Here is a 27,697-nt window from a genome sequence, read left to right as displayed (position 1 = left end):
AAGATGATAACGAAAAACTCCGGGTGCTTGAAAAATATTTCCCAAAATAAGACAACGTCAACCATTCTTCAGAAGATGTTCGCTCGATTAGTCTTGTATCGTCTGCCCTGAATTGTAATCTAAATCAGTCCTGGCACCAAGATTTATGTTCTATCAATTGTTGTCTTCCATTGACCTTGACTGCCGAATTGGAACTCTTCTTTATCTCTTCGTCTTTTTCTTGATTTTCTGTTTGCTCCCCCCCCCCCCTTTCCTGCCTAGCTCAATTCTCAGCAACAGGCCGGTCAGCTGGCTTCCAACGCCCGCATGACTGCGCAGGAGCAGCGCAATTCCCCGGCTGCCCGAAATGCGCCGCCAGCAACCAGAAGACAGGTGGAAGAACTCGCCTCTCCATCGAGGGCACCAAGGTTTAGCCAGGCCGGTGCGGAGGTAAGCCGTAGCATCATGCAAGAAAGACTCACATCACACATTACATGAATTTAAATGTAAATTCTGTAGCCTCTTACCCGAAGTGGCCAGTAAATGTTTATAAAACCATGGAGTTAGATAAAGCCAGACCAGACGTTCGATTGGAAGTTCAGTATATTATGATACAATGTACAAATGTGATATTGTATTTCAGAGATGTCATATTTTTGCCTTTTTTTTCCATGGCCAGTCGGCTTGGCGTACTTTACTTTTTTTTAACAGTATGAATCACTATTGTTACAAAGCACCCTAATCATTTATTACAAATTGTAGCACCTATAGTGTAGATATAGAAGGCTTATACTGGTAAAATGTTATCGAGTTGTGTGACAAAAAGATACATAACAGTTTTACATCTTATTTGCAGTTTTAATTTCACTCGAGGAATATGTCTGAAGAGCAGGGGTAATTTTGCAGATTCCCTTTAAGGAAATAACTTCAGTTCTTGTCAAGCCACTTTTTAACTAATTACCCTGTCAGGATACATTCAATCTGTCATCCATAAGCGACCTGCATTCCCTCTCAATTCATACCACCAAAAGTTCAATGTTTCCCTCACTGTTCTTCTCTCGTGGAAATCATTCATCACTAATGACAGTTGTTGCCTCAAACACTAGAGCTAACCACCAAGTAAAACAGGCCTACATAGCCTGACAGTATACATACTCATGAGCTACACACAAGGCAAATAAGGTCCATGAGCTTGACACTATAGGCACGTAAGGCCCAAGAGCTCGACACTAGGCAAATAAGGCCCATGAGCTCGACAGTTGGCAAATAAGGCCTATGAGCTTGACACTAGGCAGATAAGGCCCGAGAGCTCGACACTAGGCAGAGAAGGCCCATGAGCTCGACACTACGCAAAATAAGGCCCATGAGCTCGACACTACGCAAAATAAGGCCCATGAGCTCGACACTAGGCAGATAAGGCCCATGAGCTCGACACTAGGCAGATAAGGCCCAAGAGCTCGACAGTTGGCAAATAAGGCCCAAGAGCTTGACACTAGGCAGATAAGGCCCGAGAGCTCGACACTAGGGAGATAAGGCCCATGAGCTCGACACTACGCAAAATAAGGCCCATGAGCTCGACACTAGGCAGATAAGGCCCAAGAGCTCGACACTAGGCAGATAAGGTCCAAGAGCTCGACACTAGGCAGATAAGGCCCAAGAGCTCGACACTAGGCAGATAAGACCCAAGAGCTCGACAGTAGGCAAATAACGCCTATGAGCTCGACACTAGGCAAATAAGGCCCATGAGCTCGACACTAGGCAGATAAGGCCCATGAGCTTGACACTAGGCAGATAAGACCCAAGAGCTCGACACTAGGCAGATAAGGCCCAAGAGTTCGACACTAGGCAAATAAAGGCCCAAGAGTTCGACACTAGGCAAATAAGGCCCACGAGCTCGACACTAGGCAGATAAGGCCCATGAGCTTGACACTAGGCAGATAAGACCCAAGAGCTCGACACTAGGCAAATAAGGCCCAAGAGCTCGACACTAGGCAGATAAGGCCCATGAGCTTGACAGTAGGCAAATAAGGCCCAAGAGCTCGACACTACGCAAATAAGGCCCAAGAGCTCGACACTAGGCAGATAAGGCCCATGAGCTCGACACTAGGCAGGTAAGGCCCAAGAGCTCAACACTAGCAAACAAGCTCCACGACCTCGACACTACGTACATTAAGCCCCATGATGTAATGTCGAGCTCGTGGGCCTTTTTTGCCGAGCGTCGAGCTCGTGGGACTTAGTTGCTTAGTGTTGAGCTCAAGGGCCTTGTTTGCCTAGTGTCTAGCTCGTGGACCGTATTTATAGCTTGAGGGCCTCTTCTATTTATGTCGAAGTCGTGGGCCTTGTTCACTTAGTGTCTCCTGAGCTCCTGAGTTATATGACTCACGAGTTGTAGGAAAATTCGTAGGCTGTACATGACTCGTGGGCAGTAGGACTTGTGAGTTGGTAGGCTTGTGTAGATGACTCGTGGGTGTCGAGCTAGTAATTAAGTGACGTGCATCTGGAATTCACTTCCAGCATTATGAATGATGTTGTAGAACATTTTGGTTTTGAAAAGAAAAGTAGTTTGTATTGTAATGTAAACTCCTCTACCAAGGTCATTTCAACCTCAATCTTTCGCGTGAACATGAGAGCTAATACGTGAATGATGACAATGTCGGAGAAAAAAAAAATCAAAGAAAAATGAACACATTTCTCATTCATAGTATTGTATTCAAATATCACTGACAATTAGTATATGTTTTGCTCGAGATGCCTGCCTCGAAGTTAGGTTAACATTGAATAGTACCTTAAAGCAGAAATCCATGATATTCCCATCTAGCATAAATTACCGTTAACATTACCTGCTGCTGTAAGGGGTTTAAGGGATCAGAACCAACAATGATCGTGAAAGCTCGGTAGTCTAGTGGATGTGGCGCCTGTCATAGGAATCAGGATGTTGTTGGTTCGAGTCCAACCTGAGTATATATGCATACCCATATATGACTTTTATCATGGCTAGGATTAGTAAAGCAGTGAATATGCTAATTTACGTCAATGTAGGACAATTTGTCAACTCACCAAGACCCAAATATCATTAATTTGAATTAGCAGTATTATCGTTATTTGCAAAACATTGTCACGGCTTTAATTAAACGGATTTTAATTTCTACTTTTGCCCCCACCCCCTGTTCCCTCTCAAGGCGGAAAACGTGAAATCTCGCATGAAGCAGCGTTATCTCTCTTCAAAAGTGTGCGATGACAACCGAGGAGGAAGCAGGCAAAATTGCCGAGGACTGAACCCCGGTAAGTCCGACACTCCCTTCATTAAAGGGTAAGGACGGCAGGTGGTTTTTCTGTTTACTTGTGCTTCGAATATAAGAGATGAAGGTTTGCGGCTGTTGTTGTTTTTTCTTTGCTGTTGTCCCTGGCATTGTTTTTATGTTGCCTACTTTTCCTCTTCTTTAAGTGGGTAACCCAATTTCCCCTGAAATTTGTAAAAGGGCTGCGGAAGGCTTTTATCTTTCGTTTTTTTTTTTTTGTTCTGCTTTTTTGTTTTTTTGTTTAAACACACGGGGTAATAAAATATCCATCACACGACTACGATTTTTGTGAAGAAAGAAAGAAAGAAAGTATTGAATGAATACTAGCGTTTGCGGAAGTTATCCACTACGCAAATTCCGTGAACGACTTTCACCTGGTTGTGCGTTCTCATGATACCCATTTAATGTTCACTATTCATAGATTGTAAATCATTGGTCCACAACAGAGCAATATCACACATGAATAATGGAGCCGGGTTCGAATTATATCATAATTGCCTGTAGTGACGTCACATCAGGTAATTGCAGAATTTGACTGGCTGTCGATGGGGCTCGAGGGAAATGACGTGTGCCTTGTTTATCGTTGTAGCACAACACTCTATACTCCCTCCCCCCTCCCCCGACCATATTTTCTCTTAACACTTATCGTTTCGGGAAAATATAATATGTCCGGGAAAATATAGATCCCGCCTGGATGCCAAATGTTATATTACTCCTCTAAAAAGGCAATATCTGTCTTATTACTGCCCGCAAGCAGCTGTCACGCATGCGCACGCGCCTAATTGTTTGCGACATCAAGGTCCATGCAGGGACCTGGGAGTGATGTATCGTTACAGAGCTTATAGACCCGGTAAAATATTCTATGAATGTTTTCCTGTTGTGCATTGCTCTCTAAATGATAATTATATTGCGATATGTGTCTATATGACTGATATATAGACTGTCATACAGCAAAAATAAGGTCGTGCCTAGTGGTACTGGTACCCTTTACACAAAGCGATTGTAAGTCGAAGATGCAAACTTGAGTAAAGAGTACAGTATAACGTTGTGCTCCTGCAGTCTATCGGGCCGGGAAGGAACTCGATGAAAGGTTAAAAATGCAATTTGACATCATCTTCTTCAAGTTGACTTTGAGAACTTGAGCAAAATCAGATGAAGAGAACGGTAGAAAGTATAGTGTAGGCAAATTGGACATAAAATTAAAGGGGGAAAGAGATATCGAACTTTTTAAAGTATCACCGGTTTTCACCGTAAAGTAACCCCTATTGTCTAGAAGGCATAGTTATCAAGTACACACTAGGCGTGCAAGTCACATCTTATCGGTTTATTTACAGGTCAGTGGAAGGTTTGTGAGGTGATGATGTAATTATAAAATCTTCTTGTATGCACGTGTGGTTGTATCACTATTTCATGAAAATGTCTGACTCATTAAAATTCTGACTTTCTTGAATTATCTTCGATCTTTATTTAAAACAATAAATCTGCCATTACTTTCGCTTGAATTTTACTTTATTTTTGCTATTGAAGCGAACTTGTAAAAAAACTACTTGCACTTTAACGTTGAGAAAGAGCTCGAATAGCAAGGCGAATGGCAAGGTTAAGTTAAGCTCGCCCGAATGAAGATCACAACCACTTGGGAAGCACGAATGAGGGGACGCCCAAGAGCGTTGTGGGTCGCCTCTTGGTGCGAGCTGCACGCCCATTCGCCGGCCCCGGATGAGCTCAGCAAGATGCTAATGCCCTTTGCCGAGAGGTATCCATTGTCTGTCCTCACCTCAAGAGCTGCTTCGGGGCAGAAAGTGGTGAGGAGTTACCTGCGATGACAGGAATTGTCACGATAGGTGTTGTCGTGGCAAAGGGCAAAGAATGCTCTAGAAGTGGGAAGGGGGGGGGGGGGACATTATATAGTCCAGGGCGCGAAGTCGCTTCGTGTGCGGCATTATTTTGTGAACCTTTAAAACACACACGAACACACATAAAAACCGCGATGATTGTTCAACCAATGTAAGCAATATAGGCCTAAATAAAACTGTCTTTAATGTCACTTAATTAAAAAAAGAAACACACAGAAAGCACAAGCATAAACACACGTACATAGACACCCACCCAAAGCCATCACAGAGTCAGAAGAAAAACGGGCCCTTGTTCCAATAACATTTTTGCCATTTCACCAAATGTAGTTCTAACTTATTTCTTCTTAAAGCTATTTCTTTTTCTTCATCCCGATATCACATTATCTTCTTACGAAGTTCTTCAAAATTAGGGATTACATCCTCCAACCTATATCTAAAAAAAAAATCAAAATGAATATTTTTGTTTAAAAATGCATTTGATATCAGGGTCCTCATACGCAAACACACAGTCCCAGAATATGTTTCCACCAATTCCCTTCACAGATTATTCTCAACGAACTTGAAAAGATTGATTGTGTGTAATGATGATTGTATGTAATGATCTAGATTGAAATTCTCTGACTTATGTTAAAGGGGTCTTGCGTCGTGGTCTGAAGAAACCATTAGTAATTTTCTGCATCGAAAGTGTAAAATCATTGTGCCCATCTTTAATTCATACAGTGTATGATTGCTATAGATTTGTTTTAAAAAGATCATAAACACCTTTTTGGATCTGGATGAAATATCTTGAAATAAGATTGTATTTTCACAGATTTTCAACGAAAAACCATAGCCCTCTTTTCAACGAAAAACGATAATCCTCTTCATGAAACAAATAAAACTCATATTGTATTCCCCTTATGTTTCCTGCTTTTTAAAACTGCATCACCTGTTCTCCAAATTTCAACTTTATTTTCACTTAGTCCTCAATTATGAAAATATACGACTGCTCTTGTACAATATTTGGCAAAAATTTGCTCCACTAAATGAATATTTGTCGCAAACAAAACATTTTTTCCGTGCACAAATAATCCTTGCTATAAAGAATAACACACATAAAACACGGACACACACACATATCATATATATATATATATATATATATATATATATATATATATATATATATATATATATATATACATGTGTATAGTGCGTGCTTATAGATGTGTGTGTGTGCATTTCCACATATCATATTTCATGTTACAATTTTTAAAATGGATGACAACAAAGGTACGGAAAGTTGTTCTGTGAATGAACAGCTGAAATCATATCATTCGCATCCCCTCAAATGTCTGTTGCTTGCTTTTTTTCACCCATATGGCTTCAGGTCTTGGGGTCATTTTCTCCTCAGAATTGAAATATTGATATTTTCCTCTTTCGTGATTTTACTGCATATCCTACATCAGCGAGAGATTGGATGGAACTGCTTAAATTCATCAAATTTCAAACAGGTCAGAAAAGATACTTCTATTTGCCAAGTTGAATGGAAATAGAAGCGAAATGACATTTCCCTGTTGCCTCGAGTCAGAAAGTTGCTACGTTTCATCATGCTCCACAATTTAGTAACTTTAAGACCTTCCATTCCGCTGTGGCGTAAAAATTAAAAGGCAAATATCCTGGTAGCAAAAAAAAAGCAAAATATGTTTAGAACATCTTGCAGGATTATTCCGGGCAGGTGAAGATTTTGATGAATATCATGAGATTTCTGGGCTCTGTAATACCGTACCATGTCTTTCAGGATTGTTCCCGCGTGCTGCTTTCCCGATCTTGTTTGAGTTGTTTTTTTTTTTATTTGTCGCTGCTGCTTTCGCGGCACTTCTATGACACGTGCAGAGCCCATGGAAATTACATCGTGACCTCAGAGGTCAGGTTCATTTTGAAAAGGCTTGAATGGATTCGCCACTGGATGCAGCCAGCGGAATTTTCTCACCATATCTTCTTCTCACTTCCCTGACCCTGACGTTAGAATACTTGGCGAAATGAAATTTTTGCAGAAATATTTTCCCGCTGCTTGCTGAACTGTGTCATGATTGTGTCCTATCAATGCGTCAAGGTGTAACTGGGACTGTGCATTCGTTGGAAACAATAGGATGACCCCTGAAATAACACACTTAATACCAAGTATCAATTTTTCTAATTTTCCTTGTATTGTTCGTAAGTACAGTATCATTAATGCCCAAATCAATAGTTGACTTTATGTTACTAAGAGGTATAGTTTCGTACATCGTGCTTTCTGTAATAAGAAAAATGATATTTCCACTTGAAAAAAAAAGAGGTAAAAAGAATTTGAGACATAATGTACGCTTTCATAATGACGCAAAACGATAAGCGGAATGGAAATACATACATACTTGCTCATCCATGCAACATTGAGAATAATTTTAGTTGTTGTGGCGGTTCTGATATAAGAAAAACTATGTTAGGATAGATTGACTTCACTAGAGATGGGCTTAACAAAGTGGTTTGCATTCGCTGTTGGATGCCTAGCTGATTTGATTCGACTTTTTTTCTTGTTTATAGCTCCTTTGATCTGTTGCCGCATCATTTTCACCGATCACTCTTATATATGTAAACACCAAACACATATGCAGGGAAAAACATGTTTGCCTCCCTGCCTACAAGGCACCAATGAGCCCAATACGTTTGTCCATATGCGTTCAGCACAAGGGACATATTATTCGGGGCCTACATCCAACCAGGGAGGTGAGAAGAGACCCACCTCCCTGATCCAACAGTCCCTTCCGATTGAACGGTTCCCCTTCCTGGCCTCCCCTTCTCAATGAGAAGGTTGTGTGTCTCTCCAAGAACTAACCATCAGAGGCACAAATCAACTTCCCGCGCAAAGTGAGGTTGTGTTGCAGTCAGTGATGACGTCATTTGTTTTTCAAAAGTGATCTTCAGCTCCTTTTCAAGCCCTCTTTTCAGTTTGTCTGTTTGTTTGTTTCGTTGGTCGGTTTTATTTCTGCTTTTTCAAATCACACATAACAAGAGAATAGTGTACACTTTGAGGATAAAATTATTACACGATGCATTAAAGGCTTAGCATACTGTTTTACAAATTGATTCAAAATACATACAAAGATTATGAACATAACATTATTCGATGTATGCTCAGAGACTTAAAGCATACTATATTCCACAAAGAAATTCAGAAGGAGGTTGTGAAAATAACAATGATTGTAAAAATTAGCTTAGTGTTGATTGAATATTCATTCCGAATATGTTATGTCATCACAATAACCAAAAATTAGAGGAAAGAAAAATAGTGATTGTGGGAAAAGAAAAGCAGGAGACCGCGATCATAAGCTGCTGCTTGACATGGATCGAGGCCTTGGGGTCAAATTCGAAATGAAATTTTTACTTACAAAACTGTAAGGGACGTGTCTACAAAGTAGAATATAATCAACTCCAAAATATTTCACAATTGTTTTGTAAAAAAGAGAGCTCTTTTTAATAACTTTCTCAATCTTTTCGGTTAAATCGTTCGTTGAAAAAAAAAGAGGAAACTTAACATTTCCATCTTAATCTCTTTCATATCAGCTCCGATCTTTACAACACCACCCTGTTCTATTCTGGTGATTTCAACGTATTGAGGAAGGTCACCTTGAAAATGAACTGTCATTTTCACCGTTAGCTTACAGAAGAAGAAAAAATTAAAATGGTCGTAAGAAAGGAACATCCTAACGCCACTGAATTTCCCGAAAGCAGCTAAGCTTACATATTCAAGGAAAATGGGTTTCCCAAATGTGAGACTGGTACACCGATTCATTCCTCAAAATGTTAGATCCTTTGACTGACTCGATCGATGTTTGGTTGGTTCTCCAGCGTCATTAACTTCAGTTGGAAAAATGAGCCACACGAAAGGAGTTTTATATTGTTTGTCATCATTCGTTGAGGAGAAGCTTCTTGCTGCGAAATCTATTAGTCTTGCCAAATCTAGATGATTGACATTACCGTCTGACGCCTAATAGCAGTTTCTATAAAGAGTTTTAAGGCCAAGCTATTGATATGTTTACATAATAGTGTGTTGGTTCTCTGGTTTCTTTGTACCTCTTTTCAGAGACCTAATGTGGCTGCGACCTCTCTTTCGGAAGGCTCTTTTTACTTCTTATTCTTTTTCTTTTATTTCTTCTTCCCTTTTTTCTCCTTCTTCTTCTCCTTCTTCTTCTTCTTCTTCTTCTTTTTCTTCTTCTTCTATTCATTCTTCTTCTCCATCAGTTCACTTCATTCGGAACAAAAAGCCCACAGGAGAAGATTTATGTTTTTAGTCGATATTCGCTCAGGAGCTTCTTCCCGCCTTCTTGCCGCCTTACGTCAATTTTGCTAAATCTAGATTTTTGCCACTAACGTTCAACACTTAAAAGAAGACTTCTAGGCAGAAAGTTTCAAGGTCGAACTATCAAAGTGCTTAGATAATGTGTTCGTTTTTCTGATTTTCCTTTTACCGCTTTTCAAGGACTTCGGTTGCTATCTCTCTTGCGGAGTGCTCTCTTTACTTCATCTTAATTCTTTCTCATCATCTTCATCTACTTCTATTTCTCCTTCTTCACATGGCCAAAATGTTTTGCTTTTCTTGATTTTTCGGCAAACTTATCTAGAGTAAGGTCGTAGAAATTATTTCAAAGTAGCAGTATAATCCTTTACAAATCGGATGTAGGATATACTTGGCAAGCTCGACTTTGCACAACCGACCAGACCTTAATATCCAGACGCTCAAGGGGCGCCGTCAGAGTTGACTTTTGACATTCAAATGGCAAAAACGTTCTTGCTTGTTCCAATTTTCAGTGAACTGCAACTTTTGTCTAACAGCTCTCGAAATTAAGGTATCCCTTTTCTCCCTCTTTTTTGGCAGATTCTCCCTCTGAGGGGCTACGAATAAATCAGATGTACCTGGGCATGTTATATCGACCAAATGCGGGATTTATGTAAAACAAAAATTCATCCATTCCCTCGGGTGTTTTACAAATAATGGTTTACTTTGGATCGGAATGTTACGAACTCATTAGAAATGTAACCATACCTACAAAGTTACTTAAAATCACTTTGGTGACAGGGACAAAATGAACGGCCAGGCCTTTAGGATTATTAAACCAATAAGTGGTGAAGTAACAAGACCAAGCGATTGGAAAAACTTTTATTTGCTGGCTTTGCTAAAACGTCGCTTCCGAGACAATAAATCTGGATTGGTTGTCATTTCGCGACCCTGTTTGCTGGCCAGCATTGAGCAAAGGAATGGTGAGGTGCTTAAAAGTGCAGTTGATGCATTTTCCCTCTAAAAATGTCCATCTAGGCATTACATTTTATTTCACCCGCAAACCACGTGCCGAGTCCTCAAGGCGGTTTTCGTGACAGGTCCCGCGAACGTGATGCAATTTCCTTCTTGTTTGGATTATAGTTCTATTTTCAGTGGAGGGGCAAGAAGCAATGTTTCAAAATGTTGATCTTGGTCACCAAAAAAAAAAGAAAAAAAAACAGTAGAAAATGCGATTTATCTTTCTTTAATGTCCTGGTGAGAAAAAAAACCCAAACGCTTTTGTCGCTTAACCGAATTTGGTGACTGTTGGTTGTTGGTATGTTTAATTTTTTCTCTTTTTTATCTTGGTGGTGCTGAAACCAGCAAAAAGTTTCAATGAAGAATTGTTTATATGCGCCTTGTTTATGACAATTAGGCGAGAAAGCGATAAATGTTAAAAAACCATCCTGACAAAAAAAAAAAAAGGCTGCATGAGAGGCTCACAGTCTATACCAATGTGGAGGTCCTCGGCCTACCACCTTGATTTCAATGATTTTCCATTATTCTGTTTCACCATGCCGCTCTGAACAAGGCGCCCAGTTTACTTTCATTGTTAACCCTCCTTCCCTCAATAGTTTCCAGTCCTGAGCAATAGGCTTTGCTGGTCCTGAACAAGGTGTCAGGGCAGGTTATCACAGTGTATAGCCATCTCGTCTCAAGGTTCTAAGGCGAGTTTCAACAAGTCGTCGTACAGCTATTGTGATTCAACATTCAGTGAATATCTGGTCGAGAATAGAACTGGGCTCTGCAAACTGAGATCGACCATATTCGTCATTTCTACAAATCAAATCTTTTGCGATGCCAATTTGGATGATGGAGCTTTATCATTTTTGAGAATGAGAACGGAATTGAAAGAATGATCATGTTGTTGCGGTACTATTGATGTGTCCAGATAATACATTTTCTATATTCGTCATTCCTGTGTCAAGCAAAGAAAATTGTCGTTAGAGTTACCAAGCATTTTTCAACCTAGGAATGAACCTGCTGTACATCGTATCTCATCTGAAGATGGTTCAGCGTGGGAAAGACACATTTCAATAATTTGCATGGTAACCACTATTCCAATTACCATGATGATAAGAACAGAGATAAATGCTGCTAGTCCAGCGCGTTCCTGGTCATGTAAATGCTACTCAAAAGGTTCAACACTGATGGCTTCCGCGGGTCATCGGATTTAATGTTGCCTGCACTATTCGACTTTGCCCTGAAACCATTGGCTGCGATGTCTACCATTTTACTGATTTAGAGGTGTCAGGACCAATCAACCTGCTTGGAGTAAAGTAGTCTTGCTGATTAATACCACGCCTTAAACCATCAGTTCCAAAAGACATTGATCTGCATAGTTTTTTGCGGTTTTGCATCGTTGCTACATTCTTCAAGTTCATGGACGGTCATACATTCAGACCTATGTCATTGACCCGGCAGCTTGACTTGCGATTAAGACATGGGGCAATGTTCTCTGTCGTGAACCCCCGATGCATACATACGGTGTCAGATTAGGTGTTTCGTGTTACCGATTCATGTGGGATTTTCTTTTCTATGCACGGTGTTTGAAAGATAAAGGGTAATAAGCTTTCAGGTGTAAGCCAGGTGTCAGATGTGGTGTTGTCATACCAAGGAGTTTAAAGTGGCCTTTGGTGTACCTAATGGTGTTCGTGTTTTTCGCCGTGCAGAAACCTTTTCGGCGTTTAAGTGTGTCTTAGCAGTCATAACTATGGAAGGTGTGTTTCGATGTTACAAAGAATAAACTTCTAACGAAGATTCTTCGTCACAAGTCTATTTTGTGAGAAGAATCTGTTCTCATTGCAAATTAACGAATAAGTATCAATAGAAGAGATTGATGGCCCTGCCACGTTCACCAAATAATATATTATAGACTTCGAGACCTAGAAAATGATTTCGTGGATCGATGGATAAACTACATGCATATGTATGTATAGTATTTGCATGTACATTTATATACGTACATAATTAACATATTAATATGTACTTAAAAATCATATGTATTATATCATATTATATACATAATTATAAACACATATATGTAAGCCTATATATATATATATATATATATATATATATACATATTTATATGTATATATATATATATATGTATATATAAGTATTTACACAGAGATAAAAAAGATATCACTATTCATGTATTTATACAATTTGATGTACACTCAGCAAAAAAAAAGAAAGTAAACGCTTTTTCAAGTTTAGATTTATCATAGAATACAAACCAGTATTTTGCTGAAAGCTAATGTATTATATACCATATTGAAGGTAATCTAATTCGCTATCAACCTGATGGGTCAACAAAAAGGGAAACTTTACGCATGAGTGAACGCCATTGCTTTTCTCTTCCAGGGCACAAAAATAAAAATGGCAAAACTGAACAAGTTGTCATTCATGCGTATGTGCTCTTCCATAGAACAATAAGAACAAACAACAAATTTCACACAAAATGAAAAATGAATTAAGTTGCAAAAATAAATCTTTGATCTCTATGATATCTCTAAAGCCCAAAAGATTAATGAAGGCTAAAAATAATGGAGGAAAATAAAGCATCTTATGTCAAATCTAAATTCAAATGAAATAAGAGAAGAAGTAATAATTAACAAGAATGGTAGAAATTTGAGCTTTTTTTCAAATTAGGAAATTGTAAACAATGTTTGGTTCTTGAAATTGTCACATGGATTGTTAAATCGCTAGACTAAATGATATAAACGAAGAAATTCTGCTCATTTAATCATCTTTATGCTTATTATTCCCTGTCATTTGAAGTTTGACTTGACAGAAAATTCTTATTTTCCCCCTTTAGTTTCTCACTTTGTTTTTCTTAGATGTTATAAAGAGATAAAGAGAACAAAAACTTATTTTTCCTATTCCATTCATGTCTGTCATCGTGTTAAACTGGTCTTTTCTTGTCAATGTTATCGTGAAGCAAATTGCAAATTAAAGAGAACATGTCAATTTTTGTCATTTTTATTTTTGTGCCTTGGACGACATAAACAAATGTGTTCACTCATGCGTTAAGTTTTCTTTTTAATCAACCTATTAGCTTAATAGCCACTTAAATTACCTTTAATATGGTATATAATACATTGATTTTCATAAAAATCTTCTATGAAAAATATGACCTCGAAAAAGTGTTTACTTTCTATTTTTCGCTGAGTGTACTTTTCGCGGAGTTCAAGAGATAAGGGCCAGTCGATATAGCTTGTGGTCCTCCTCGATTGGCTTCAGTATAGAGACGCTCAAACAAAGCCATACAACGGAAAGTCAGATAGTCCGTTCCTTTCGTTTTCTTTCTTGCTTTCAAGGTCTTCAACACACTCCATCGACAACCCCACCTCACCCCAGTCTGTATTTCTCTATAGCAAGGTTCTCACTTAGCCGAGTTGGAGTCTCGAGTTGTGCCGAGCTGCGCGAGCTTGAACTCGCGTAAAATTTGTCAATTTTAATGAGCTGCGCATGAGTGATCTACGAGGTAACACCGATTTTACTACGATAGCTGTACGAGTGATCCGAGCGTGATATGAGTCATACCGATCTCGGTGTGAGTTGTGATGACCTGCGTACGACTTAAACCGAGCTTTCATCGAGTTATAAAGAGCTTGTTACGAGCCCATTACGAGTCCGTTATGAGTTCACGCAATCCCTACTGTTCGGTATGGTCTCCAGTGGAGTCTTTCCTCCCATATTCTTCTATAGGGACCTGGGGCCTGTTTCATAAAAAGTTCTTACGATAGTAAGTCTTGCTGGAATTATAATCGTCATGGAAACGAGAAGAATCCAGATTCCTGATTGGCTATTGCAAGTCCATTGGAAGCCGCCATTTCAGCAAGAGTTGCTTTAACATTTTTTTAAAATGAAATTGGGCTCTGGTCCTTTGGGTCTTGTTCAGAGGCTTGGTCTTTTGACTGCCTCGGTAGCTCATCACGAATGATCTCTTCTGTTTCTACTGTCTCTTCTACCTCTTCTTCTACCATTGCTTGATTGATCTCCATTTCCTTCTACTGTTTTTTCTTGGATTTCTTGAGTCAAGGCATGTTTTTGTCTTAATGTTTACGTAGTTCTAGAAATGCAATGGCAATGACCTATACTGTATCGCGTGTAGGGTTGAATGAATGTCCCAGTGTCATGAAAACGCTGCGAAATTGTGGATAATTCCATATTAATGGGTCAGTGCAATGCACTCTCAATAAGCTAATACAATACTCATTGTAAGTCGCAGAGCTCGATCTAAACTCGCGCTTAGCTCGAGGGCAACTCCGCCTTCCACATAGTGGTAGTAGGGTCGTAGTGCTCGTATCGTACTCTTCAAATCTCGAGCAGAACTCGCGTATATACTTGAAGGTGGCGAGTTACGAAGAGTTCATCGCGAGCGTCGTCCGAGTATTGAGAGTTTGTTACGAGTAGTACGAGTAAATTACGAGTTTAAAAAAGTTCAGCACGAGTTACTTCCAGTTTGGGAAAATTTTGAACATGTTCAAAAATTTTTGAACCACTCGCGAGTTCACGGGGAGTTTTGCAGATTCACTACGAGTTACGCGAATTGTCGCGAGTTACATGAAGAGCTTTACGCGAGTTATCGCGAGTGCCCCCTTGAGGCAACTCGCCACAACTCGCCAAAGCTCGGCACTGTAACTCGGCTAAGTGGGAACCCTGCTTATCAATCTATCTTCTCCCTCTCTATCTCTTTCTCCTCTTTTCTTCTTTAGTTTTTCTTTGATTTTTTCCTTCTCCAACGGCTTGCTTAACAAGCTGTGCTGGAGTTCCCAAATTGTGAAGTAAAGCCATGGCTTTGTCGGTAAAGAGTAAATAAACTCTGGACAAGAAGTTAAAGGTGAAACCTCCGACCTCTCACATTTCTCCGGTACGTCCATAAAAAAATGGAAAATGGAAAACGTAGGGGGACAACGTCAACGAAAAGCTGTATACCTCCAGTGGGGCCAAGTGCAGTGTATGCGGAAAAGAAAACAACAAGGAATGGCAAGCTCAAAGGTTTGGAAAGACTTCAAGGAATAGATCAAACTAGCACCCACTTATTCCCGTGGGAAAGTGATCAGTCGTTCGCAGTCGTTTGGACACTAAGATTTACCGATATTGACACGTATAGCGATCAGAGGCGACGCCAGTCAAATCATCACCATTCAGCGTCGCCCCAAGTGTATACGGCAACGTCACCTTCAGTTACCGAAGCTTCTTCGTCCGAAGTTAACGAAGCTCCATCTGCGGAGTATTTTAAGATCCCTGCAAAGACGTAGTTACTGATACTTATCGATTTGGTATCACGTTACATCGAAACTTTTGGCGCCATTTTCTGTTTTGGATGATTAAGTTCTATTATTCGAATTCTATGGTATATCAACGTGAAGATATCTTCGCCTGCCCCGTATAGTTGTGGAAAGAATAAGAAACCGGTCTTTGAAGTGAAGTTCAAGTATTTTAGATATTATTTACAGAATACATTAGTCTGCAAAACAAAACTATTGGCAAGAAAAGCACAGTCTAATTGTTTTAAATTGTATGAAACACTTGTATCTTAGTTGTCTGGGAAAAAATCAATCACAGAGTGGAAGTACATGCACTCATCTTTTCCTTGATTTAAAAAAAAAACCGCCGGTAAAATGTTCATTTTTTTGGAGGGGGGGGGGGCATGAAGAGAATATCCCTAGTTCCTTTATGAAAAAGTTCAATAAGTCCTTATCAAATATTCTTGAGCAATTCGCATGCCTGTGTTTCCTTACCATTCTGAACACATTGCACCTTACCCCTTATCCTCGAAAATTATTACAAATAAAAAAAAGTGTTTTCCATGAGGTTTATGTTAACAAGAAGTGGATGGATTGAGTGTCATTTTGCAATTTGATCACTCGTCAAAAGTTTATGCAAACATTTAATGTCCTTGAAATACTACATAAACAGAAATTTATGAAAATGTTCGTCATCTATTCTGATCATCATTTTTTTTTTTAAAGATGGCGGTACGTGTCTTAAGTGCTGACACCCAAACCCCCATTATCCAGCATTCAACGAATTCCAAATATACCTCATGACCTGCAAGAGCATTCATGAGCTTTCTTCAGACGTTGGCCAAGACCAGGTCGTCAGGCTTTTCGGGGAAGGGGAGTGGCGCCCCATGAAATTTTGTTATTGACCTCTATAGCTCCTGACTTATGACCTCTCAAGCAACCCCCACCCGTTTATGCCCTCTGACAGAACACCAGTGGGGTTCATATACCTCGAACTTCAGCTATATGGTGGTGTCGCATAGCATTCATCAAACTTCTTGCCGAGGTGAGGGGGTTTGTTTGGTGTGCTCTCTATATCAAATCCCCGGTGAGAAGTTCCTGTCGCATTTGGAAGGTACAAGAATGGACGTAATTGATTGTATGCGACGCCGACGACCCGAATCTGCTTGGTTTGACGTCAGAGACTCATGATTGGACGTGATTAGTAGTGATTTTAGATTTATTACTAGAGGATGGCGAAAGATCTGCAGTCGACAAATTCAACCCAGGTTAAACTCCCTTCCCCATTACAGTTTTTGTTGTTGACGGAGTGTAATATTCAACCTGAAATGCGTAATCCAACATCGCAGCATGGCAACTCGAAGGAGTCCATACCCAAGCATTCTGCTCTTGACAATCCTTGCAAGTACCGTATGCGCCTTGATAGTCAATAACGAAAAAGTGTTAAAAAGGAAAGAAGGGGAAAAAAAGATAGGCAAATAGAAATGTAATACCGCATATGTTTCTGCTAACAGATATATAAAAACAAACAAACATATACACAAACAGGTATATACATGTATTGAATTGAATTGAATTGAATTGAATTGAATTGAATAACTGAAACTGCACCGGTCTTACACTCGAGACACAGTGAACAGTTCCAGCACGTTTATTTTCATATTTCACTTGGCATCTATGTTATTCAATTATACTAAGCAAAAACACACACAAAAAATACAAACAAGCAAAATACAAAATATCATATAAAGTGGATCATAACTAAAAAGTGTGGCAGCGTATATACATACAGAAAGGTCTAGACAATTCTCAATAACATGTGAAATATGAAGGAACCGCAAAAGCAAAGCTCGTAACCGCGGGTTCCAGGGAAAAAATACTAGTGTGAGTACGTTTTGCAATGGAGATAGGACACATACTGCAAAGCACTAATGACAAAACTATATGAAAGCTAAAATGGCAAGGTACAAAGGGCAAAAGATGTAAAAGAAACGAAAAAAAATACAAAAGGAAAATAATAAGAACTGACTAAAAAAAAAACAAGCATTCAAATACACTGGTATACGAGCTTATATCTACCATCAAGTTCATAACGAATTCAAAGTATGAGTATTAGTGTAATGATTAGGAAAGTAGAAGCATACGCGCTGAAATCAGAGGAAAGCAAACGTTCGCTTCATATTGATGCGCCACGCATTAAAAGAGGATAATGTAAAATAACAGGTTAAATGATTCTAATCAGACAAGTTACAATCATTCAGTAGCATTAATTTGAGTTTTTGTTTGAAAATGAACAGAAAAGAACATTTTTGTGAAATATATGAATGTGCTCTTCTAATTTCATGTAATTTTGAGACGCAATCAATAATGTGTAGCGATACTTCACGCCGCGACCAGGTCAAGACAGCGAAACGGGAGTGGAAAACTTGACGGGGCATGTCACCAAAAATCGTTATCACTCTAAGCTATCAGACCTCCTGGATCATGGCCTTGACAGGAAGTAAGGAAAATAAGTTGATTAGGTAGTCCAGACATGAACCCTGACTTTTGTCGATGTTGGAAGTTTCTACTGTTTGAAAGAATTGCTCTGTACTCACATTCGATGGTGTGCTTGCAAGTTGCGTAGTCATTGTTTTTGCCATGTTTTCCGCCCTGTTCTTTCTTCATGTGTGAATGTGTGTGTCTGTGTGTGCGCTAACTTTTCTAACTTTGCTTCTCTTCATTTCTGCCTCTCTCTTAAAAAGGTCGAAAGTTCTAATCAAGTTATACGTGAAATGTCAAGCTTTTGCGTCAATGTCTCTACGATTTTGCATAAAAACGCACAAATACATTTATCCATGCCTGCACAAATATTGGGTATTTCATTTTTTTTTCATTGGTTTTGATTTGGCATTTCGTATGTGTGACCAAATGAATTTTGACTAAATTACATATCAAAGATCAAACAGTTGCAGCAGAAATACTTTGGAGAGATAGAGAAAATGTGAAAGAATTTTGTAGCATGAGCTTCAGGTACAGCAACTATCGACAAATTGCCCTACGAATTTCATTAATTTCAGCTCCAATATATAATAGTCTCTTTGTTTCGATTTGCATGTATCGTTCTTCATTCTATCACAACTAATAATTTCCCCGCCATGAAAGCAATCGTTGTAATTGATTCATTCTCTCACTCATTGCGGCTTGCGTATTCTGTGTTTGACGGCGATTGAAACCTATCTTAGATTTTCACGTGACCGTCCACCCCCTTTTCGGCAGGTGCGTTCCCACTACTGCAGATTTCTCTTGATTTTTCTATTTTAGGCGCCACGGCCATCCGGTATACAAAAAGTAAACTTCTCTGGAAGGCCATTATCATTGCACGAACAGATGATGTTGACTAAAATAATTTGTTCGAGGAAGCAATATGCTTTAGCAAAGAGTAATTGTCTTCAATGTCATGACATGAGTTTGCCCCGCTCTGCGGGATTCAGGGGCGGAGGAAAGAATCGCGACAGCAGTGGTCTAGCAATGATTCATAACATACTAGATCTAATCAAGTGGGTGTATCCATCTACTTCCGCAGTGGCCAAAAGGCAAAAATAAAAATGATAAGCAGAACCTAACATTCCGATAACTTTCTCACAACTTCACATCTACGATTCAAACGAAGTTCATTTCTATTACAAAGGCAAGAATGTGTGCTGTGAGGTGTGTGTTGCTGTTTGTTCTTTCAAAAATCAGAACTCTGCCTTTGATCACAGGTCATAATCTCCATGAAAGCTGGAGGTAAAAAAAGTTCAGTTCAAGACACGCCCTTTTAGGGAACCAACCAGAGTGTGTCGAGCGAAGACCCCAAGGCTTCACAACAAATTCCTCTGACAAGGGAGGATTCCGGTAAGGAATCTAGAAGCATCGAAGGTTTTGAGAGAAAGAGAAAAAAGTATTCATGGCTTGCTATCCTCAGAGCTGACCTCTGTTTTATGACAATTTATGAAAAACGGGGCATATAGCGAATCTGCAAGCGTCATGGGTACAATTCTAAACTAAGCCAGATATTTCGAATGGCATGAGATAGCCAGGCGATGATGGAGATGATTGTTATGATCCTACGTGACAAGACAGTGAAATTATAATGTTCACTATGAATAAGATACGTCTATATATAGTATTCATGTTAATTGAGCAAAAGACATTATTGCCTATCTATTATCCATTAGCTCCCTGCCTTTTGCCTTTTTCTTCCAGTGACTTGATTACCACTGAACTGACTTCGTGTATTTTGTTTGTCATGCTGGACATTCATGAAGCTGCCTTGGATATCATATAGCATCTCGATCACGAGAACTGTATATGCAATTGCGGGCACACCTATTTTTTCGGATCTGAAGTACACACCAAGTCAATCCAATTTCCCATCTAACCCTGATGTGTATGTTCAAGTGAAACTCCGTTCTACGATCGAATCGACATAGGTACGCAGAATGAAAGTAACCAAACATATCAGTGCAAATTTCTAGGGAATTTGGGAAAAATATAGCGTGAATGAAATTAATGGACTTTTATCAGGTCACAGGTTTTCACAAAATGGCGATGTGAGTCATGAAAAAAAATGTGCATATCAAATGAGGTTGTGATGATATTGTTTCAAAAAGCCTCCCACTCGTCTATATAAAATTTCTAAACAATCTTGTTCTAAGATCATTTGCAACATAAATTACACAGAGTAACCTGCCATACACTATATGGACTAGAATACTGATAAGTAAATGGGACACCTACGCGGCGATAATAACTGTGGTCTAGTCTTATTTGAACTTATGTTGGTGACCGATATCTGAGTTTTGTGAAAAATATGAGTAATATTCGATTTTGAAATTTCTCCCGATTTCGTGTTTGTTTGTGCTGACGCTTTCATTGTTCTGTTTGTTTTTTATTCTGTTGTTGAATTGAGGTCAAGATTTCCCATGGAGTGGACTTTCACTTAAACATGGTTGTCACAGTATGGTCACAGTGTGGTGAAGGTGCCTGTGACCTCGAAAAGTAACAATACAGTCACAGTGTGGTGAAGATGTGACACGGCATAGTTATGGTCAAATAATGTTGAAGGTGTGACAGCACGTACGGTACGTTGAGGGTATGACTCGGAACAGAATGGTCAGTGTGGTAAAAATGTGACTGGGCATAGTACAGTCACAGTGTGGTGAAGGTGTGACTGGAACAGTACAGTCACAGTGTGGTGAAGGTGTGACTGGAACAGTACAGTCACAGTGTGGTGAAGGTGTGACTGGAACAGGACAGTCACAGTGTGGTGAAGGTTTGAGTCAGAACAGTGTGGTAAGAAAAAAAATGTTAAAGATGTGATCCGGCACATGTATGGTAACAGTATGCTGAGGGTGTGACTCGGAACAGTATGGTCACAGTAAGATGGTGAAGGTCAGTGCCTCGGCACAATGCAGTCGCGACAACAAGATAAAAAATGTATTTTTGTAAAATCAGACATATGTAAAACACACACCAAGCAAGAAACACACACCAAACACACGCACTGACACACAATATATCATATGTTTTTATCAATGTACGACTATAGGTCATTCGTAGCTCTCAGTGTGTCTGTCGTGAAATCTTTGGTCATGTTCTCCTCGACCTGACCCCCTGTCCATACACCAGTACCTTCATTCCATGCCGCTGACGAATTACTGTACTCCAGAAAGTACTTGTAATCCTAAAAATCGTAACATCTACGGTATACTAGTAGCCCGGAGCAGTAGAAGATCCCTCGCAGTTGGAGATTAGAAAAGTGCAGTGTTCAGGGGTCATTAGATATCTTGGTTCACTTGGAGTTTGCCCGACTCGGCTTCTAGCAGACTTCGACCGCTTCGAACTTGACGCTACATGAAGTAGCCTGTGCATAGTATGTTCGATTTCTCCGTACTTCAACGTCTACACTCGCCGTGACGCAAATTCACTTACTTCTGTTAACTAATACTCATACGTAATGATTTATAATGTAAATGGCGCACGGATCTTTTTTTTTTCTTTTTTAAAGTACATTTGAATTATTTTTGTAGATCTTGTCAAAACAAGAAATAATTTAACTGATGAAAAGGGAACAGAAGCTCCTGACAGAATCACCCATCTACCAGGACGGAACCAATCACTACATAAAGGCTGAGTTCTTCATAGTGTTGCTTCAGTCTACGTTTTAATGAAACAACTGATATCGCACTGTCTTAACTAAGCATTAACCTTGAATGCAATATCCAAACAGCAATGTCTTCTGCAAATGTCAACCGAAGCTTTTCTCTCCCTCTCTCTCCCTCCTTCTCTCTCACTTTTTTTTTGTCATTTCGCAACGGACTACTCCGTGAGACAACCAATCCTTTGCCTTTCGAACATAGCGCTGATTAGGCAAATCTGATCTTTTCTCGTCAATCCCTCAACCCCCACCCCCACCAAAAAAAAAAAGTTTCCATGGGGGGGAAAATGTATTGTTATGCCCTACTTAAGATCTGACTGGTACAGACAATCTTTTTTCAGCACACATTCTGCTGTTGATATGTGGGGTGGAGTACATTGCACAAATGTTTTTGTGGTTTTTGTCTTTGTTCTTGTTTTATAATGTCAGCAGGGTCGCCGCTGTAAAATGTCCTAATTTGTCGTTTAGTGAACATCTCGGAAAAGAAAGCACCGAACTCGTTGACCTCGCCTTATTCTGAAAACCTGTTGAAAATTGTCATCTTTCAATTCAAGCGGACACACATATAATAAGTGAAGACATCAAAACACAAACACGCACGCACACATACACATATATCCACACACGCATACGGATACATGAAAAGGTTTTTGTTTTTTCTCTCTTTCTGAATCTCTCTCCCTCTGTCTGTCTGTCCGTCTCTCTTTCTGTCTGTCTGTCTGTCTGTCTCTCACCGAAAATCTTGGCAACATTTCATGAAATTTGTCAGACAGTGACAACTGTTTTGAGCTACTGAAATCCTTGCTTCCGATTAGCTAAGGGCAATTTTACTAGTAAAAATCACTGATAAAACACTTAATGAAATCCCCCCCCCCCCAAGATGTAGCACCCAGTCCTACCCGCATGACAACAACGAATTCAAAATATATTTGCTTGCCCCTCCAGAACAAACAGAGCATAGATTGAACAGGTGAATATGAGTGCCCCCGTGCACAAACACATTACATACATATATTAGGTCCCATATCTATTCATCTACCTACCTTCCTATCTATCTATCTATATATCTACCTACCTATCTGTCTATCCATCTACCTGTCTATCTATCGATCTGTCTATCTATCTATCTATCTATCTGTCTATATATATATATCCACCTATCTATCTATCTGTTTGTCCATCTATTCATCTATATTTCCCCATATCTATCTATCTGTTTGTCTATCTATCTATCTATCTATCTATCTATCTATCTATCTATCTCTATATCTATCTACCTATCTGTCTATATCTATCAATTTATCTATCTGTCTATCTATCTATCTATCTATCTATCTGTCTATCTATCTATCTATCTATCTATCTATCTATCTATCTATCTATCTATCTAGACCCTATACGTCAATCTGTCTCATCTCCTCTCTTTCTCTCTATCTCTCTCTTCTTAGTTCTTATTTAATCCACAGACTCGCAAGAGGCATATGACTAAAGAGAATTAAAAGAATGTAAACAACTGTCTGAATAAAGCTGAAAAGTGATGAGTCATAAGATAACATATATCTTCATCTGCTCATTATTCAAGTTTATCTTTCTCACTTGCCTGATGAGAAGTATTTCCACATGGAATAAGTTCTTCTATTAGCATTCTAGCCTGTGTTTATTCTGGCATGACAATATCACCGGTTTATAGGAGGATCGATGTAGAGAAGTATATGAATATAACATAACATTTATGTATATATATATATATATATATATATATATATATATATACATATATATTATTTGTGTGGTTAAACAATTTCATGGAAAAAACGAACGATTATACAAAGAGGACAAACGATTTGCTTGTCAGATTTTATCCCTGACATTCATTTTGATCAGGATATAATCTTAGATTATTTTCGTCGCAGACTTATTCTTGTATGATATTGTTTTCTACAGAAGGTCCCTAGGGAGGCATTATCATATTACACACAAGCCACTTTAAAAAAAGAAATGACAAAACTCTGAATTCAATTTCTGCATAGATCAAATAGACGTTGACCCGGCATACTTGCCATCCAGTACGCATGTGTCTTAATCCAGGGGCAAGTCCTGTCTTTTTAGTCCACCATAAACACGTCTCTCGGTCCATGATAAAGCGAGGTGGGTGTTCTGACTGTATTTCTCACGGCCGGAATATCGCAGAAGGAATGTTAATGACCTTTCGAGAAATGGACTTGAGAAGTCCATATGATGACGACTCAGTACCCATTCAACTTTCAAATCCCCCCCCCCCTCCTCCTAAGAAGAAAAGTCTGGGATCATGGGATCTGAGATTATATAGATTCCGCGTTCCGATCCCACAAGGAAGCACAGTGCCAGCAGGGCTTCCACCGAGACTGGGTACTGCTATTGAAGTATGTTGATGTATTGATCACATTAGTGGCGAAAGTTTTTGTTTCAGACAGCTTGTGTCCTTGTTTATTCCGGGCATTAATGAAATCTGATTTCATGTTATTTCTAACCCTCTTTGGGGGTTCGTAAGCCGACATCTTCCATGCCTCACTGCCATAACCATGTGTCAAAAAGGTGACTTGTCGAGATGTTGAGACTAATTCCGCCAAGTTTAATAACCACCGTTCGATGGAAGTTAAAATGGAAAATAACGAAATTTTCCATGATAGTTCTCCCTAACCCAAGAAAAATTTAACCGAATGTGACAACAATTCGTCATCAGTTTCTTTGATCTCCCAAATATGTTAATAATATTACATTTCAACAAATATCTACTCATTCCATGTACGCTGTGACGGTCAGCTTGCAAAAGTGAACGACATCGGCAAATTCAGTCGAGTGCTTACTCAAAAAAAAGTGTGTGATAACGTTAAAATGTACATCTATCATCATTCCATTAAAGCTTCGCATCAACTCTTTCTCTCTTATCCTCCACCTCTCTCTGTATCCTTCTCTTTCTCTCTCCCTATCCTTTCATTAACTCTGTTTGTGCAGATTTGCAGCGAGTTATGAAACGGAGCAAAAACAAGCAGGAGCTGACCGATACGTGGAAGGGATGGCGTGACGCGGCGGGCGCCCCCAATCGGGATGACTACAGACAGTACGTCGACCTTAGCAACCAGGTTGCCAAGGAGAATGGTACACTCAATGACATTTTCTTCTTCAATACTTATATTCCCCCCTTTTTTCAGTATATCAAGGCAGCGTTTCATGAAACTTGTCCGTCACTGACAACGGTTTTAATCCACTGAAATCCTTGCGTGTGATTGGCTGAAAGCAAAGTTTGTCAGTGAAAATGAATGATAAAACCCTTGATGAAAATGCCCCCATTGAGAAACGGACAAAGTTGCTCTGAAGTTTTCGAAAAATTAAATGATAAGGGAATCAACTTAGCTTAAATAATGCGTCTCACATCTCACTTTTAAATGCAGGTTTCTTCTTTTCAACTGTATGATGGCATTGATAAGTTATAAAATCAAGCAAACATAGCATTAGTTCAGTTGAGCCTTCGGGATGTCCCAATTGTTATTAGTATTTTCATTTCTATTTTTTAGTGTGCGGAGAGCCAAAAAATTCGTTTTTTGTTTTACTTGGTAGATAATGGAGTGAGCTGATTACACACAGAACTATCTATGTGCGGTATTCAATTGTTCACATCGCATCATTTCCACAATGTGCATTCACCGTTGACTAATTGCAGTTCTATTCAATTTGACAAATTCTCTATCGCCTAACCTATCGGGTAGGATTCCGGGACAATGGCGATCGCACTCGCCGGGGAAGCGGCGTGGACAACCTGAAGCGCGAGGCTGCCGACATGTACAACGAGATGAGACCTGTTTACCAGAACATGCACAACTTCGTGAGACGAAAACTATACGACAAGTACGGCCCCGACGTCATCGATCCCCAGGGACCAATCCCAGCTGATCGACTCGGTGAGATCATGTCACGGACCATATCTTTGATAGTCTCATGTTTATTAAAAGTTTGATTGGAAGAAGGGTCCTTATACATGGTCATTACGGGTAATCTAAGATTATCAAAGACAATTACAGAAAGACGAGGGGAAAAAAAACGAGGAAAAGACACCCTAATCATGATACATTAATCAGTCTACCAAGCGAGAGAGAAAAAAAAATCACATTATTCTTATCCTCTCGCACTCGTAGCCTAAGTCTGATGTCGCTATATACATGCAATAGACAAGGAATCATGAACAATATTTGCGATTATGACCCATGGATTATGACAAAGCTTGATGCAGACTTAAGAAATGCACTAAGGAAAGTAATGTCTGTTGGTTATAGGTCTATACGTTTGGATCTTCACACGTCACACGTAACAAAAAGATCTAAACAGCAACAAACGTTACAAAAGGTACCAAGCGGCACGAGCGATACTGTCTACTCGAGCGTGTAATGCATGTTTACAACTCCTTTAATTGTCATCTGTTGTGCTCAGACTTATCGAAACAAGTTCATTGCAGTTTTAAGACCACTCTGAGAACAGGCCAGAGACTCGGAAAATTAAACAAATGTCATGTTTATGTTCAGTGACTCTGATCATTATGAGGGTGACGATGACGGTGAAATATGACACTATGATACTTTGTCATCACAATTAACCCTCTGATTTTTTTTTTTCACAGGAACTATGACTGGCCAGGACTGGGGCAACGTCTACGACGTCGCGAAGCCGTTCAAAGAACGTGGAGGTGGTGCTGATGGATTTCTGCAGAGAGAGGTCAGCATTGGTATTATTAGAGTTTCCTTTATTTTAGCCTCGTATTGGTATATATATTCTCGCATACGGTATAGAGTCGCACACAAGAAACGCATCAACGAGTAACACAATTTTGTTTGGTGTGTTTATTTACGGAAGAGATATATGTGAGCAGAGAGGGTGATCTTCTCCACTGTTAAACATTGATACATTTTGCCTCTCCCTTCCTCCTCAAAGGGAAAAACACTCCACTTTATTACCTTTGTTTGCCGACAGAATAATCGATGCAGCAAAGTTGTTCAGGTTGTACACGTGTATATACGACTGACCCACAAAACCTTTTTGAAGTTTAATATCAACATTTTTCTTGTATTTCGTCAAAACAGCGTTCATCAATTCCCATCTCAAGTTCATGATAATGATGATATACCGTGTGATCTCCCTCCACCCCCCCCCCCATTATGCCACTCCCATCTCCAGGGCTACGACACCCCCCGCATGTACCAAGCGGCTGAAGACATGTACACCTCAATGGGATTCGAAGAACTGCCAGACACCTACTGGAGTAACTCCCAGCTAGGAAACCCAGACAATGGGAAGGACAGACTCTGCGATCGCCCAACCTCCTACGACTTCAAGGATGGCCAGAATTACAGGTGCGCCACATTCAAGTGATGATGATGACAATGGTGATATCATAATAATAAGAATGTTGATCACGTGGTTGGTGTTGACATCAGGGATGGTAAAAGCTGTGGTTATGATGAGTGAATTTACGGTAGTAGTTATGTCACTGTTGGAGACGAATTCGAAGACAATTAGTCGTATGGATGAAAGTGGTGATGACCATCAGAAATGTTTGAGGGAGTGAGGTTGTAATAGTCGTGTTTGATGACGTTGAACCGCTACTAATGAATGAGATGATTGAGCTTGCAGTGTTGATAATGAATGTGTACGAGATGTTTAGCGGGTTTGATGATGACCTGAAATGATGGTCGAGGATGATGATGATTGTTGTCATGATGGTAACGGTAATGACAAGATTGACGATGGGCCTAAAGACC

At 39.6% G+C, this 27,697-nt stretch overlaps 1 protein-coding gene across 1 annotated transcript; it reads left to right on the top strand.

The window, feature by feature from the left end:
- Nucleotides 1-294: 294 nt before the first annotated feature.
- LOC139739820 (angiotensin-converting enzyme-like) lies at nt 295-27,308 on the top strand. The gene is made up of 6 exons (XM_071650415.1): nt 295-429; nt 3,159-3,261; nt 24,903-25,046; nt 25,655-25,846; nt 26,560-26,654; nt 27,114-27,308. Exons 1-6 carry the CDS (start codon nt 307-309, stop codon nt 27,306-27,308), a joined length of 852 nt encoding a protein of 283 aa, XP_071506516.1. The 5' UTR covers nt 295-306.
- The last annotated feature ends 389 nt before the right edge of the window (nt 27,309-27,697 follow it).

Source organism: Diadema antillarum, unplaced genomic scaffold, assembly GCF_040938485.1.
Source record: "Diadema antillarum isolate AM-2024a unplaced genomic scaffold, OU_Dant_1.0 seq00000819_RagTag, whole genome shotgun sequence".
Taxonomy (NCBI): Eukaryota; Metazoa; Echinodermata; class Echinoidea; order Diadematoida; family Diadematidae; genus Diadema; species Diadema antillarum.
This window is presented reverse-complemented; position numbering and strand designations above follow the sequence as displayed.

Coding starts and splice junctions, on each gene's coding strand:
- LOC139739820 (XM_071650415.1), top strand. CDS start 307: ATGACTGCGCAGGAGCAGCGCAATTCCCCGGCTGCCCGAAATGCGCCG. Junction 25,847..26,559: donor AATCCCAGCTGATCGACTCG/GTGAGATCATGT, acceptor TTTTTTTCACAG/GAACTATGACTGGCCAGGAC. Junction 26,655..27,113: donor ATGGATTTCTGCAGAGAGAG/GTCAGCATTGGT, acceptor TCCCATCTCCAG/GGCTACGACACCCCCCGCAT.